The 17,284-nt window shown below is 45.0% G+C and overlaps 1 protein-coding gene across 1 annotated transcript in view; it reads right to left on the reverse strand.

The window, feature by feature from the left end:
- Positions 1 to 17,284, reverse strand: part of TMEM132D (transmembrane protein 132D) — an 896,135-nt gene that overhangs the window by 16,201 nt on the left and 862,650 nt on the right. The window contains 1 exon segment of the mRNA XM_005898418.2: positions 612 to 817. Coding sequence (XP_005898480.2) covers positions 612 to 817 — 206 coding nt within the window.

Genomic DNA, 17,284 nt, shown 5'->3' on the forward strand with positions numbered 1-17,284 from the left:
GATGACAAGCTTTGGACTTCATCTCCCCAAGGGAAAGTAATCTCAGAGTTTCTGGGCTGGGGCACAAAGAGACTGCCCAGGTCAGGCAGCATCTGTTCAGACAGGTCTCTAGTGAACCTCTATGGCTTGGGTCCTCCCAGATCAATTCTCCCTTCTCCTGATATTGATCCCTTGGTTTAGGCAGGGTTGACCTTCTTTCTTTAGTTCCTCTGGCTCCAGCCTAGCTGGTCAATCAGTGTATTCTGTCTACCCCCCTTCTCCTCCTCCTCGTCTACAGTGATTAGATCAGGCATGGACACACAACCCAAGTAAGAATAACACTTAACTCCAAGTCTCTAGTAGGAATTATTGGGGAAGAGAGGATGTACTTTTTTCAGAGTCACAAAGAAGGTAGACTAGAAGTTTGGAACCGCAGGAGCAAAACTTGATAGGGAATGAAGCTGATATAAAGCAAATTGGAGCTGAGAAGGGGATAGAGACACACACCCCTAGGCTACCCCTGAACCCCTGGAATGAGACATGCCTGAAGTTAGCTATCCTGTAAATTTCCACCTTTAGGCTAAGCATACTTGACCTGGGTTTCTGCTGTGGAGCCTGATCAGCACACCCACCTCTTGTTGGAGACGATGGGGACTCTCCAGCCCTTGATCTGGTTGAGCTCAGTGTCCGAGATCTCGATCTGCAGGGGCAACCGGGGCACCCATACCGTCATCTCCAGAGGAGTGTTCAGGTGCTGGAAGGTGAAGTTCACCACCACGCCCACCTTGCCCTTCATTTCCTTCCCATTGACAAAGATGTAGTCACATCTGTCAGAAACCTGGAAGAAGAGAGAGAGTGGTAGGGGACCCATGAGTGAGTTTTTATCACACCGCAAAGTGGTAGTGGAGAAGACTCTTGAGAGTCCCTTGGACGGCAAGGAGATCAAACCAGTCAATCCTTAGGGAAATCAACCCTGAATATTCATTGGAAGAACTGATGCTGAAGCTGAAGCTCCAATACTTTGGCCACCTGATGTGAAGAGCTGACTAACTGGAAAAGACTCTGATGCTCGAAAAGATTGAGGGCAAGAGAAGTGGGCAACAGAGGATGAGTTGGTTGGATGGCATCACTGACTAAATGGACATGAGTTTGAGCAAACTCAGGGAGATAGTGAAGGACAGGGAAGCCTGGCATGCTGCAATCAATGGGGTCACAAAGAGTCAGACATGACTTAGTGACTGAACAGCAACAACACAGGAACAGCAAGAGAAAGCAGAGGAGAAAACTGAAGTGCCATAGCTCTTTTGGGGTCACGACCATGAGAAGTAAGTGGACGCTGCTTTTTTTTTGGCCACACCACATGGCTTGTGGGATCTTAATTCCGGATCAGGGATCGAACCGCGTGCTTGGCAGTGCAAGTGCAGAGTCCCAACCACTGGGCTGCCATGGGATTTCCTGGATACTGGTTTTTGCTTTCTGATACAGCAGAGGCTACAATGACAGATACCATGGGCCCCACCCACCTCTCCTTCGAGCTCTTTGACTAGTTGAGGTCATCCCCACTGGCTGCAGGTGTTCTGCTGATAATTTATGCTGCACCTCCTCTGGGAGATTGCTCTTAGGTGATGGAGCCGTACCTGCAGAGTTACTTGCATGTTATATACCACCCATCCCATCCCGTCCCATCACATCGCATCTCTTTGCCCAGTGATGACTTCCTGGTTTGTCTGAAGGAGGAACAAACTGCGTATTAACACATCCAGGCACAGGTTAGATCATTTCATCCTCAGAACAACCCCGAGACGGGTGTTAGTCCCATATTCCAGATGAGGAAACTGAGAGTAGAGGAGTTTGACCACAGTCCCCTGCTGGGCAGGAGCAGCCATGAATCAGCCCTGGGGTCTGGTTTTGGAATCCACATTCTCACCTCGTGCTGGTGTATGGGACGGCTCCTCTCTGCCCACATTTGAGAGAAGAGCCAAGTTCAAAGCACCTTGTCCCCTCATCTTTGTGTCCCAGCTCTGCAGGGGAGCCCATGCTCGTCCTAAACAAGACTTGGGGCAAAGCTCCGGAGTTGTGCGATAGGATGAATGATGGCCCTCAACGATACCAAGTCCTAACTTCTGGAACTGGTGCATTAGTTTATTTGGCAAAAGTGACTTCACGGGTTTGATGACATTAAGGGTCTTGAGATGAGCAGGTAGTCCGAGATTATCCAGGTGGTCCCTAAATGTAATCTGAGTGTCCTTATAGGAAAGAAGCAGAGGGAGATTTGAGAACCTCGGGCGGAGGAAGGCTGTGTGTCGCCAAAGCAAGATGCTACATGGCCAGTTTTGTGGATGGAGGAAAGGGTCAAGGAGCCCAAAGAAAGCATCTCGAGGAACTTGGGGAGTCAGGGACTGTTCTCTCCTCTAGAGTTTCAGGGTTCAGGGGGAGTGCAGCCCTGCTGACACCTTGTGAAGCTGATGAAGGGTTTCTTCTCTCAGAACGTGTGGGAGAATACACGTGTGTGGTTTTCAAGAAACTTTTATTTATTTATTTTTGACTTGTGGGATCTTAGTCCCCCAATCAGGGATTGAATCCACACCCCCTACAGTGGAAGTGCAGAATCTTAACCACTGAACCACCAGGGAAGTTCCTCTCCATGGCTTTTTTCCCCAAGATTTTTTGATGTGGACCATTTTAAAAATCTTTACTGAATTTGTTGCAATATTGCTTCCTTTTTTACCCCTCTGGCCACCAGGCATATGGCATCCCAACTCCCTGACCAGGGATCGAACCTGTATATCCTACATTGAGTGGTGAAGTCTTAACCCCTGGACCACCAGGGAAGTCTCACATGTGTAATTTTAAGTCATCAGATTTGTGGTCATTTTTCCCAGAAGCCACAAGAGATGGACACTGAGAGGGAGAGGAGGACAGAACCAGAGGCCATGAGGGTGTCTTCCTTGCTCGGGGCTTGGCTGGTTGAACTTGGAGCAAGATATGAACTGGAGTGAAGCCCTTGGTTTACTGAGCACCTAACCTAATATGTGCCCAGCCCAGCAGGTGACCACCTCCCACATATGGTCCCAGTTACTAGTCAGTCACAAGAACCCAGGAGGTGGGGCCATTACTGTCATTTCACAGGTCCAAGAATTAAGTACCTTTTCTTAAGGACACTTCCCAGGTGGCGCTAGTTGTAAAGAATTTGTCTGCTAATGCAGGAGATGCAGGAGATGCAAGAGACGCAGGTTCGATCCCTGGATTGATAAGATCCCCTGGAGTAGGAAATGTCAATCCATTCCAGTATTCTTGCGTGGGAAATTCCATGGACAGAGGAGCCTGGTGGGCTTCTGCATGGGGTCACAAAGAGTCAGACATGACTGACACACACACACACACAAAGGACGCATGGCTGGAAAGTGGAAAAGACCAGATTCAACCCAAGTCACCTCCCAGCTGCCTCCTGCCTCGGTACAGGCATCACTCTTGCCTGGATGCTCTGTTGTGGTCTGTTTTTTTTTTTTTTTAAACGATGTAAACCTCCTTCCAGCACTTGGAGGGGCATGAAGAAAGCAAATGCAGAAATGACTAGGTTGTTCAAACATCTTAGAAAGGATTGCTGATGATGGCTCCTTGATCTTCCTGGTGAGGCAACAAGGGGGCCAGGGAGGCTCACGGGGAGCTCGGCATCCAGGCGATGGTCAGTGACTTGGAGGGAAATGTGGGCCCGGGTCCATTTCTGAGTGGAGTGGGTGGTCCTCCTAAATGTCCGCCAATAGTGGGAGTACTGAAATCTGATTGGAAAGTGGAATGGAACCAGCCCAGGTAGTTTTACTGTCATTTGTCCTGATCACTGACATTTCATCTTCAGGGCTGCCGAGTCTTGAATCTTAGGCATTTTCTTTCTTTAAATATTTTATTCTTTTTGATGCTTTTATAAGTGTAAATATTTTATTTTTAAATTTTATTTTGGCTGCACTGGATCTTTGTCATGGGGCTTGGGCTTAGTCGCCCTGAGGCAGGTGGAATCTTCACAGATCAGGGATCAAACCTATGTGCCTTGCAATGGAAGGTGGATTCTTAACTATGGACCATCCGGGAAGTCCTAGCTTTTCACTTTTAAGCCTTTCAATTCTGAATGAGGCTGAACTGCCAGAGGTAAGCTGAGAAACAGAGAGACTGAGAGACAGAGGGAGCAAGAAAATACTGAGAAGACTTGCTTTCAGAAAAAGAAGCTGGGACTTCCCTGGTGGTCCAGTGGTTAAGGATCTGCCTGCCAATGCAGGAGACACAGTTCGATCCCTGATCCAGGAAAATCCCATATGCATTGGAGCAACTAAGCCTGTGTACCACAACTATTGAGCCTGTGCTCTAAAGTTCGGGCACCGAACTTTAAAGTTCACTACTGAGCCTATGTGCCACAACTAGAGAAAAGCCGGTGTGGCAACAAAGACCAAGCACAGTCAAAAATAAATAAATAAAAATTTAAACAGGCATTAAAAAAAAAAAGAAAAAGAAAAAGAAGCTGTTTCATGACTTTAATTTTATGGGCCCTTTTGTCAAATCAGGGGCTCTAAGAAAAGATGCATGAAGCTCACTGTGGGCAAAAAGCCCTATATCCTCCTGTGGATGAGAGATGCTTGGTGTGTTAGCCAAAGCTGTGAGCGCAAAAAATGAAGTCTATGTGTTTTGTTCTTTTTTTTTTTTAAAAAACAAACAAACAAACAAACAAACAAACTCAGTGTTTCCCCCCTGAAGCAATGAGGAAAAGTGGGATTTAGACTTTGATACAAAGGACAAGGAAGGAGAGCAGAAGGAGAGCAGGGTTTGACACTTAGAAGGTCACTCTTAGTAGAGATGAGTGGAGGCAACTGATGCTCAGGACTTGAAACAGGAGTGCTAGGTAAGCTGGGCTGAGCACTGAGATAGAGACGGGGTGTGTGTGTGTGTGTGTGTGTGTGTGTGTGTGTTTACATCAATGAATAAGGACAGCATCTGCATTTGATAAGAGGTTTGTAAGTTTGATTTAAGAGTAAACTCTAGTTATTAAGTACTTTTAAAAAGAAATCCAGAAGCAGCATTTTTTCCTCCTGCGCAATCAAGTTACAAAGTTCAAAAGTGTTTCTTATGCTTCACCACTCAGTTTTTAGATGACATGTACCCCAGTGTGCGAGCTTCCCTGGTGGCTCAGACAGTAAAAAACCTTCCTGCAATGCAGGAGACCCAGGTTCGATCCCTAGGTTGGGAATATCCCCTGGAGAAGGGAATGGCTATCCACTCCAGTATTCTTGCCTAGGAAATTCCATGGACAGAGGAGCCTGGCAGGCTATGCAGTCTATGGGGTCACAAAGAGTTGGACACGACTGAGCGATTAATACACACCTGGGTGTGCATTGCAGCACTGTTTACAACAGCCAGGACATGGAAGCAACCTAGATGTCCATCAACAGATGAATGGATAAAGGAGATGTAGTGCATATATACAATGGTATATCACTCAGCCATAAAAAAGAATGAATTTGAGTCAGTTATAGTGAGGTGGATGAATGTAGAGCCTGTTATATAGAGTGAAGTAAGTCAGAAAGAGAAAAACAGATATTAATACATTTATATGGGATTTCGGAAAGTGATATCGATGAACCTGTGCAGGGAAGGAATGGAGACAGAGATACAGAAAATGGGCTTGTGGACACAGGACGGGAAGAAAAGAGTGGGATGAACAGAGAACGTAGCATCGACACATATACATGGTCATGTGTAAAGCAGATAGCTGGTGAGAAGTTGCTGTATGACACGGGGAGCCCAGCCTGGGGCTCTGTGATGACCTAGAGGGGTGGGGGGAGGGGAGGGAGGCTCCAGAGGGAGGGGATATATGTATACTTAAGGCTGATTTGCATCATTGTATAGCAGAAACCAACACAACATTGGAAAGCAATTTTCCTCCAATTAAAAAATAAAAAAGATAGTAACTAGAAAAAAACCTGTTTTTAACTTTGTAAACCACATCTGAGAGACTTGGCACTTCTGCATTATCATGTTTAATTTTTTTTTTTTTTTTCTGTTTTGGTTGAGGACAGTAGAAGAAGATTTTCTGGCATTCTTGTTCAGTTGGTTACATTTGTCTAAACTTACGATTGCCAGTTGCTCAGATAGCAAGTGACAAGGCAGAATTCTTTAAAGTGTTCAAGTTCCTTAAACCCGAGGCTAAATCCTGAATACAGTATTGAATTCTTTAATATTCTGATGGCTAGCATTGACAGGTGCACATGCGGCATACTTTGGTGTTCGGTTCTTTTTGGACTTTATTTTTCATTGCAGGTTTATGTGGTAACTTAAAGTAAATTTTGTAAACTTGTATCAGGTTTATGAATAAAGAATCAGTAAAAAAGCAAATGGCCCTTCTGGTTTTCCATACCCAGCCCCCGTCCTTGCTCTGGGCGTGGAGGCATCACTAAAGTATTTGCCAACCATACCTGGTTCTTCTTTGGTGACACAGTAGGGGAGGGAGGCGGGAAAGGATGGGGGAGTAAGGAGGCGGGGGAGAGAGAATTTTGGAGAATTCCTCTGGCTGGTGGGAGATGCCTGGTGAGGGTGGGGTCTTCCCACCCCTGCTTATCCTCTGGGCAGCCTGTGGCCAACCACTGGCTGTACGAACACACCTCAGGACAACGTCTCTAGTACATTTCAAACTCCAGAGCTGGCGTGGGGAAGCAGGGTCTCCTGAACCGTATGCGTGGGAGGCTGAATAATGGTTCCCAAAGATGTCAGATCCTGATCCTTAGAAACTGTAAATGTCACCTTCTATGGAAAAAGGGTGTAATTAAGCCCAGGATTTGGGGATGAGAGCATCCTGGATTATGGGCCCTGAATGCAATCCCAGAGTCCTTAACTGGGAGAGGCAGAGGAGGCTGGACATGGACAGAACAGCAGCCCATGTGGAGAGGAGCAGCGGTGTGGCCACAAGCCAGTGAAAGCCGGCTGCACTGCCAAAGCAGTTGGAGCAACTTCTCCCCTGGGGCTCCCAGAGAGAGCATGACTTCACACTCCAAGACTGTGAGAGAAGGCTGGTTTTTTAGAGTCCTTTTTTTTTTTTTTAAGAGTTTTATTTATTTGTTGACTTATTTATTGGCTCCACTGTGAGGCATTTGAGATCTTAGTTCCCTTCAGTTCAGTTCAGTTCAGTCGCTCAGTCATGTCCGATTCTTTGCAACTCCATGAACTGCAGCATGCCAGGCTTCCCTGTCCGTCACCAACTCCCGGAGCTTGCTCAAACTCATGTACATCGAGTCAGTGATACCATCCAACCATCTCATCCTCTGTCATCCCCTTCGCCTCCTACCTTCAATCTTCCCCAGCATCAGGGTCTTTTCCAATGAGTCAGTTCTTTGCATCAGGTGGCCAAAGTATTGGAGTTTCAGCTTCAGCATCAGTCTTTCCAATGATCAAATGCATGCCCCCTGCATTGGAAGGCAGTCTTAACCGCTGGACCACCAGGCAAGTCCCAAGGTGTGGTTTTAAGACTCCAAGCCTGTGGTCATTTGTGACAGTGGCCACAGGAATCTAATATACCATCCCGGCCCATCTCTTCCCTTGCCCTGTTCTGCCCTCTCACCCCTCACTCCCTTATTTCTTGGGGGGGGGGTTTCATCAATGGGTCTCCTACACACAGTGCCTCAGCTACAGGGAATCTGATCTAAGACTTGGTGACTGTCAGTTGGGAAGATACCAGTCTGGTTTCCCAAGGGCAGACCTGGCCCCTGACCATTTCCTTGGCATCTGCTCAGGACAGATGAGCTGAACTGTGTTCTCACAGGAGCTGATGGGGCAGAACTGGTCCTTCTACCTCGATATCCATCTTTCCCTCCATCTCCTTGGCCACTGAATTCTAGCATTAATTCCTCCTCCCCGAGGAGCTGAACCAGAGAAATAGGACAGTCTAGGTGAGCTGACAAGACCTATTCATTTCCTCTTGTTTAAATACAAATGACTGTACATGTCCAATAATTCATTAACTACCACTTTACAATGCTGAAGGTTTGAAGGAAGGATCCATTAAAACATTTCCTCTCATAATACATTTCCAGCCAGCTGCACTGTTCCGTGACGGGAAAATGGTTAATATTTCTGACTCTGGGTGTGTACAATCTGGCACTTTTGTGAATTTAATGCCATTTGCTTCTTTTCTGTTTAAATGCTGTACAAATTTAAATCTTATTTAAATATCACCAACATTTGTGGTGAAACGTATGTTCTTCTGATGTTTTTCTTTTTTTTTTTAAGAGTGAGAGCTAAGGATATTAAAATTCCATCCCCCTTCCCTTTAAATTTGGCAAAAAGACACAGTCAGCAGGAGTATTTGTATCCAATTCTCAAGTTAGGCATTACCTACCTGAGATTAGTGTTAATCTTGGACAAAAATGGTACCATTAATAATAACAGTAACAAGAAAAGCAGTGACTGATATTTATTGAATGCTTTCTGTATGCCAGGCACTGGGTTAAGCATCATTCCATTTAATCCTCATGATAAATCTATTAGTAAATGCTATTATCCCATGTTTCAGAGGAGAAACTGAGTTGCCGTGTCCTATGGGCTTGAGGAACATGTAGTGAAGTGACAGTCACTCAGTCGTGTCTGACTCTTCATGACCCCATGTACTGTAGCCCACCAGGCTCCTCTGTCTATAGGATTCTCCAGGCAAGAATACTGGAGTGGGTTTCCATTTCCTTCTCCAAGGGACATGTAACACTGGGCTAATTAATGGGAAGAGAATTTCCCAAGCTTGTGACACTGGTTAATTTATTGGGAGACAACTTTGTCTACCTCAGCGGTGTCTATAAATATATAATAGACACTTTTCTGCCAAGCAAAAAGTTCTACATGAACACACTGGAGGAGGAAGAGCCAAGGCAGGGAGTATATGCAGGTCCTGAGGCTGACACTCAGGTGGATGGAGGTGCCTGGTGTTGTTATTGTTTATTCAATAATTAGAGTCTGACCCTTTGCAACCCCATGGACTGCAGCATGCCAGGCTTTCCTGTCTTGCACTATCTCCTGGAGTTTGCTCAGATTCATGTCCTTTGGTGATGCTATCTAACCATCTCACCCTCTGTCATCCCCTTCTCCTCCCACCTTCAATCTTTCCCAGCATCAGGGTCTTTTCCAATGAGTCAGTTCTTCACATCAGGTGGCCAAAGTATTAGAGCTTCAGCTTCAGCATCAGTCCTTCCAATGAATATTCAGGGTTGATTTCCTTTAGAATGGACTGGTTTGATCATCTTGATAGCTTGTAGGAAAAGGTTTTTAAAACAACATGAAGGGTGAAGGTTACGAGGGTGAACATTGCTTGGGTCGTTAGGTAACAGGGTGGTGTTTCAGGAATTTCATTCATCAATTTTATGGCTCTAACAGGTCTGGAGTCTATGTGCTGGTAGTTAGCATACAGTCAACTTTTTCCACCTGGTGGGGATTTTAGTAAGGATATGGTTCAAGGAAATGGCTCAAGATATTATCTCTAGCCCTTGAGAAGGAACTAAAGGTCATTGACTTGCTTTATGGATAAACCATTATTATTCTGTCTTGCTTGACTGCTTTCCTTGGTTTCTACATTTTTCTCACTTCTCTGATTAAATTTGTTCTTTGGAGATTGGGGAAAGACTAGGAGACTAAAACTTTTCTACAAAGAGGCCAGGGATGTGGTGGAGTCTTCCCCCAGGAAGGTCCTGTAGGGTCCTATTTGGTTCCAAGAGCCCTATTTGGATGGAGCATCTGAGGTCCCTTCCATGTCACCACAATGAACCTCTTCTTGAACAGGGATATTTTTCACATTTTTGGAATCATTTATATTAGATCCTATTTTTCTTCCATTAATAAAACCCTAAATTTAAGTTCCCAAGAAGCTTTGTTATTTTTAACTCAAAACAGAACATTTTTACACAACGCTACATTCTCACTTTCCCTCTTTCCTGGGTCAGAAGGAATAACACATTCAGTGAACGTTCTCTTTTCTTTGTTCTTGAAATTACCCCATGTGGTCTGGGTCACCATTGTTTTCTCACAGTTGCCAATCAGCACTCTGATAGAAAAGAACTTTCATACCAACCCATGCAAGGAGCTCTTGGCCTGTGCCAGCCTTGGCACTGGCAACATCTGGGGATGGATACTTCTTGTTACAAAGGCTGTTTCGGGCATGCTAGCGTGTTTAGCAGCATCCCTGAACTTCAATAACCACATGCCAGTTATGACCATAATATTGTCTCCAGTTATTGTCAAATGCCCCCTGGGCTGAAAAGTCACCCTCAGAGAAGAACTGTCATTTTGAGCACTTCTAAATGATTCCTTTGAGCATCACAAGGCCCTATGTCACAGATTGTACAACTGTGTACAGAGGGGGGTACTCTTTCAATTAAGAAACATTCACATGTTTCTACATTTTGCTTTTTAAAACCATGTGGTAACGAATATCCTTGTGCACACTCCCTGTGCTGCAGTGCATGCTTGGCTTCAGTGCAAACTGAGAAGCTTGCCCTAGGGAATTCCACTAGGTCCTTCTGCTTTTCCCAGCAGTCCTGGGAGGTTGATGTGATGACACTGATTTGTTTTTTTTTTTCCTGGGTAGAGAACTTTGAGACTCAGGGATGCGAGGGAATGTGGTACATTGTATTCCCAAAGGTGGCCACAATTTCTCACAGCTCACATGCTCTTCCCCATGGGGCCTCACTGTACCCCACAGAAGAGGTGGAATCCAATTCCTCTCCTCGAGTTTGGACTGGTCTTAGTGACTCTCTGGACTTACAGGATGTGACACAAGTGGTAACCTGTGACTTCTGATGCCAGGTCATGAGAAGCCCTCCACCTATGGTTCCTGAAATACTTGCCCTTCAGATGTTCCCCCTCAGAAGTCATGTGCCAATATCCTAGGAAGCCTAGGCCAATATCCTGTGGACTCTCCCATCTACAGCTAACACTGGGCTCCCAGCTAACCACCAGCACCAGTTGCTATATGCATGGGTGCTCCACCTTGGATGTTGGTCTGGTTCAACCTTCGGGTGGGTCCACCCAGGAGCCACTGATAGCAACCACATGAGGTCATGAAAACCACTCCACTGTGCCCAGTCAACCCACAGAACTGTGGTCTGTTGTGCAGATAACCAGAACAAGAAAGTATGTGTGGAAACCGAGAAACTGGCCTTGAACCAATATGTGCCTTCCAATTCTTTGTTCTCAGAACCCAGGACCGCCATCAGTGTGGATCCTGTTCTGGTTGTATCACATGCCTAAGAGAGCCTGCTCTCTTGGCTCTCATGGATAATGTCTCAGGAGCACAGAATCTTTGTTCTGGCTTTCCATCCCCAATGTGTTCAGCACGTTGCTTCACCACATCCCACTGTGTCGGAAATTCCAGATTTCCCCTTATATAAATGCTGTCCTGTGCCTTGGTTTCTCGTCAGCTCTGCCCCACTGCCCTGTCTGCCTCAGAGCTCGGTTCCTTAGCCTGGCCTCACTGGTTATAACTCTTCATTGAGACTTCTGAAGCCAGAAGATCTAACATTGATACGTTCCAGTGTCACAGTCTTTGTAGACCAGGACCTGGGGACTGGAGTTGATGAGAAGGACGCAGGGGACCCAAGTCTCGAGTGAAACAAGGGTGCTTTATTTGCAGAAACGCATGTTTATGTATCTTCATACATGGCAGCTTTAGGCAGTAAAAAATTGAGCAAAAACAAAGCCAAGCAAATAACAATCTTCAAAGGGCCAGAAAGCATTCCACATCCTGAGTAAGAGGGGTATAACTGAATAGATTACCTTTAAGTAAAAAGTCACTGAAGGGGGTCACTAAAGGGGGTCACTGAAGGGAGTCACTGAAGAGGGTCGCTGAAGGGGGTCTATGAAGGGGGTCACTAAAGGGGGTTGCTGAAGGGGGTCACTGAAGGGGGTCGATGAAGGGGGTCACTGAAGGGGGTCACTGAAAGGAATCCAAGCAGGTGCCCTTCTCATGATCTCAGTCCTGAGAACTGCGTGCAGCTCTGCTTGTTCCTGCTTTCCAGGAACTGATAAGGAATAGAGAGTCCTTGAGAAACGACACACAAAAGAAGAAAATAACATACTGGATCCCTTAAAGTTGAATGTCCCCTGACATTCCAGGCTCTGCATTAACCAACTTACATACATTCCCTTACGTCTTATGATAATCTTCTACATAAACAGAGGAGCAGAAAGGGAGGCCTCATTGCTGAAGAGTTGCAAATTAAGAATACAAAATTTCTATATACTTATGGTTACCAAAGGGAAAAGGGAGGGGAACAGATCAATTAGGAACTTGAGGTTAACATGTACACACTGGGCCTCCCTGGTGGCTCAAATGGTAAAGAATCTGCCTGCAATGCAGGAGACCCGGGTTTGATCCCTGGGTTGGGAAGATCTCCTGGAGAAGGGAATGGCTACCCACTCCAGTATTCTGGCCTGGAGAATCCCATGGACAGAGGAGCCTGGAGCGCTTCAGTCCACAGGATCGCAAAGAGTCAGACATGACTGAGTGACTAACACCATTGAACTTTTGATATACACACTACTATATATAAAATAGATAACCAACAAGGACTTATTGTATAGCACAGGGAGCTATGCTCAAATCTTATAATAACCTACTATGGAAAAGAATCTGAAAAGAATATACATATACATACAAATACACACACATATAAACAAAACTGGATTGCTTTGTTGTATTCCTGAAATTAATGTAAGATAGTAAATCAACTATACTTCCATAAAAATTAAAACAAAAAGAATACAAAATTTCTTTTCTTTCTTTTCAAAAAAATTTTTTGAAGTATGGTTTATTTACAATGATTCAGGATTACAGCAAAGTGATTCTATTTTATATATTATATATATGTGTTGTGTGTACATATATATATATATACACATATGTATTCCTTTTCAGATTCTTTTCCATTATAGGTTAATACAAGATATTGAATATAGTTTCCCATGCTTACAGACTTGTTTATCTGTCTTATATGTAATAGTGTGTATCTGTTAATCCCAAATTCCTACATGCATACATGCCAAGTCACTTCAGTTGTGTCCGACTCTTTGCGACCCCATAAACTGTAGCCCGCCAGTCCCCTCTGTCCTTGGAATTCTCCAGGCAAGAATACTGGAGTAGGCGGCAATGCCCTGCTGCAGGGGATCTTCCCAACCCAGGGATCAAACCCATGTCTTCTGTGACTCCTGCATTGAAGGTGTATTCTTTACCACTGAGCCATTAATTCCAAATTCCTAGTTTATTCCTAATTTATCCCTGTCCCTACTTTCACCTTTGGTAACTACAAACTTTTTTTTTTAATGTCTGTGGGTCTACTTCTTTTTTTAATAAATAAAAAAAAGAATTTTATAAATAAATTAATTTGTATCATTTAATCTGTGCTGGGTCTTGGAAGAGAGCCCAGGTAAGGGAGGGGCCATCAAGCCTAAGCTGCATTAGCTTCACAGTAGATCTGCCTCTGGGTAAGAATGATTAAAGTTATGACCAACCTAGATAGCATATTCAAAAGTGGAGACATTACTTTGCCAACAAAGGTCTGTCTAGTCAAGGCTATGGTTTTTCCAGTGGTCATGTATGGATGTGAGAGTTGTACTGTGAGGAAAGCTGAGTGCCGAAGAATTGATGCTGTTGAAATATGGTGTTGGAGAAGACTCTTGAGAGTCCCTTGGACTGCAAGGAGATCCAACCAGTCCATTCTAAAGGAGATCAGCCCTGGGTGTTCTTTGGAAGGACTGATGCTAAAGCTGAAACTCCAATTCTTTGGCCACCTCATGCAAAGAGTTGACTCATTGGAAAAGACTCTGATACTGGGAGGGATTGGGGGCAGGAGGAGGAGGGGACGACAGAGGATAATATGGCTGGATGGCATCACTGACTCGATGGACGTGAGTTTGGGTGAACTCTGGGAGTTGGTGATGGACAGAGAGGCCTGGCGTGCTGCAATTCATGGGGTCTCAAAGAGTCGGACACAACTGAGCAACTGAACTGAACTGAAGAATGATTATTATCTCCAGTTTACAGATGAGGAAACTGAGGCATAGATTGTTTATTTGCCTTGAAAATATTTATGTAAGCTAGAAAATAACAGAATCAAAACTCTGTCCCTAGAAGACTAACAAGCTGCCAACACCGAGTCACACCCCCTCTAGGCAGTGGTCTTCTAAACAGTGTCCCCAGGTAGTGGTGTGCTGGTAAGTGTAACAACCGGCTCTCTGTGAAATAAACACAAGCCTTATTTATAGCGTGTGATTTCCATGGCATAAATGCTCCTGATGTTACGCTATCAACCTAAAGTCACTGGATGCAGACTTGAGAAGAGATGAGCGAGGATGAGTCGTGCTAGATTTACAAGCCAACTCCCATGCACCTCTGTCCCCAGCACTCTCCGGTTCATGGGGTCCCACCACCCCCTATTGTCTTGCCACCAGCATTGGATTGGCAATCCCTAAAAGAGAGGACATCACAAGAGGGAGAGAATCAGCGATGCTACCAGACTTCAAACTCAGTTTTCCAGATGAGAGAACTGTCTGAAAGAGGAAGCCTTCAGGGCCATGAAGAATCACATACATTTCCAAGTGTTGCTCAGCCATTAAACTGTAGATACGAGATCTGACCCAAAGGTTTCCCTGGCCCTGGTGTCCTTGCTCATTTCATCATCTCATGCTGTTTTTCCCTCTTAGCCCCATCAGTGCAGTCCTTCCATCCATTTATCAAGAAAGAGCTATTCCAGAGAGAACAGCATTTGTACTGACAGTGAGAAATCGGAGGAGAAATGCTGATGGCAACCTAGATCCTTTGGCAACTTTCTGGTTATAAATGAGAATCAGTAAATACAAACAATGCTTATAAAAACACAGAGCAAAAGCCGGTCTTCTGGGCATGTCATTCATAAACCTCATGCAACCTCACCCTGTGCAAGTGATGAAGTCTGTGGATCAATGTCGCTGCCTTCATTCCCCATAGAATGGCATGGACATGGGAACAGGCCAGCTTCAGGGCAGTGGAGGCCTTGGATGTGAGACTAAGAGGGTGGCAGAAGAAGCTCTGGTCCGACTGATGGAGCTCTTGACTCCATCCTCATCACCAAAGAACACAGAAAAGTAAACCAGTGATGTATTTGTGAGTCAAACCAGTGAACTGTCAAGAGCCACGCGTCTAGAAAGACTCTGACCCATCTTTTTCTGGGGTATGTATAGACACACATTCATCATTAATCACACACACACACACAGATGAAATATAGATAAAGAGGGGAAATTGGAAGCCTTAAATCTCTAAATGGACAAATGCTTCTTTTGCTACCAGCTGTTGAGTTTTGTTTCCCTCTCTTGCTAAACCTCTCCTTAAATACCTTTATAAAAAATTATTCATGTATTTGACTTTGATGGATCTTAGCTGCGGGACTCAGGCTCTGGAGCACATGGGCTCAGTAGTTGCAGTGTGGGCTTAGTTGCTCTGCAGCATGTGGGATTTTAGTCCCCTGACTAAGGATTGAACCCACGTCCCCTGCACTGCAAGGCAGATTCTTAACCACTGGACCCCCAGGGAAATTCCTAAATACCTTTTAATAGCCCTTGAATACAAACACTGCAGCCCACTTCTGGAAACCACCGCTCCTTTCTTTTCTTTTGGATCACACAACATACTCGACATTGAAGCAGCAGCACAAGTGAACAGGGAGTTGATGGATGTTTTGTGTTTGGTCCAAGGATCTGTCTTCTATTTATGGTCTCTGGAACTCATGGAACCAAAGCCAGGTCTTGGGAGGACAGAGCCTGTGTCTCACAGCACATTCAATAATCACAAAAGAGAAAACACAGCACAGGAGACCAGCAGGTGCTGAGTTCTGCTTTGTGAAAACGAGATAGAGGAGACTGTGAAGATCAGCGCATTGAGAAATGAAATGTTTTGGAAGGTGGTTATTGTCGCTGAGCTCAAGCTCTGCCCTGCCATGTCCTGTTCCGGGACTCTGTAAAGTCAGCTGTGCTCTTTCATAGGTTTAGCCAATAAGATGATGAGAAGGCAACTTCCAGGCTGGTGGAGGAAAAGCTGGCTCCTTTCTATTTTCTTCCCAGGAGCCTGTCCTGTCTCCTGTTGGACCTGTGAGCATCACTGTAGCAATGCCTCAGGGCGTAGCAGCTGTGCCTCCTCTGGGGCATCCAGCCCACAGCTCCTTTAACATTTCCAGAACCAGCCTCATCACACCTCTTCAAAGACAAGAGCATTAGCCAGCCAGCATGCCCTCCTCCAAGCTCTGGCTTTACAAATGAACTTATTTGCAAAACAGAAATAGACCGTAGACATAGAGAACATGCTTATGGTTACCAAAAGGGAAAGACAGGCAGGCATAAATTTGGAGTGTGGGTTTAACAGATACACACTAATTTTCAGACTGTGGCCCGCCAGGCTCCTCTGCCCATGGAATTTTCCAGGCAAAAATATTGGAATGCGTTGCCATGCCCTCCTCCAGGGGATCTTCCAGACCCAGGGATCAAACTTGCATCTCTTATGTCTCCTACATTGGCAGGCAGGTTCTTTACCACTAGTGGGGAAGTGGGAAGGCCACTATATATAAAACAGAAGTGGGAGGCTATTTTACATATAAAATTGATAATTAATAAGGACCTATTGTATAGCACAGGTAAGTCTACTCAGTACTCTGTAGTGACCTATATGGGGAAAGAATCTAAAGGAGAGTGAATATTTGTATATGTGTAACTTGGGTTTCCCTTGTGGCTCAGCTGGTAAGGAATCCATCTACAATGTGGGATCCCTGGGTTGGGAAGATCCCTTGGAGAAGGGAAAGGCTACCTACTCCACTATCCTGGCCTAGAGAATTCCATGGACTGTATAGTCCATGGGATAGCAAAGAGTCAGACACAACTGAGCGACTCTGACTTCACTTCATAACTGATGCACTTTGCTGCACACCTGAAACTAACAACACTGTAAAGCAACTATACCCCAATTAGAAAAAAAAACATAGCATCTAAAAAGAGTCATAAGGAGTAGACAAGTCTGCACACAGTCAGGGATGGCTACATCTCTGACCTCCTATCTGGATATTACCTAAAAGCTTTCACTGTTGAGTAAAATTTTCGAAGATGGTTTTTGGGGACACTGAGTCCACTATCTCCCCCAGATTGCTGGCTTTCTGATTAAAAGCATCTTTCCTTTCTACCAAAATTTGTTTCTCTCGAGTGTTGATTTTTGAGCAGCAAGCAGCCAGACCCAAGTTGGGTAATACAGGTAGAGACCTTGTTTCTAGTT

The sequence above is a fragment of the Bos mutus genome, chromosome 17, assembly GCF_027580195.1.
Source record: "Bos mutus isolate GX-2022 chromosome 17, NWIPB_WYAK_1.1, whole genome shotgun sequence".
NCBI classification, from domain to species: Eukaryota; Metazoa; Chordata; class Mammalia; order Artiodactyla; family Bovidae; genus Bos; species Bos mutus.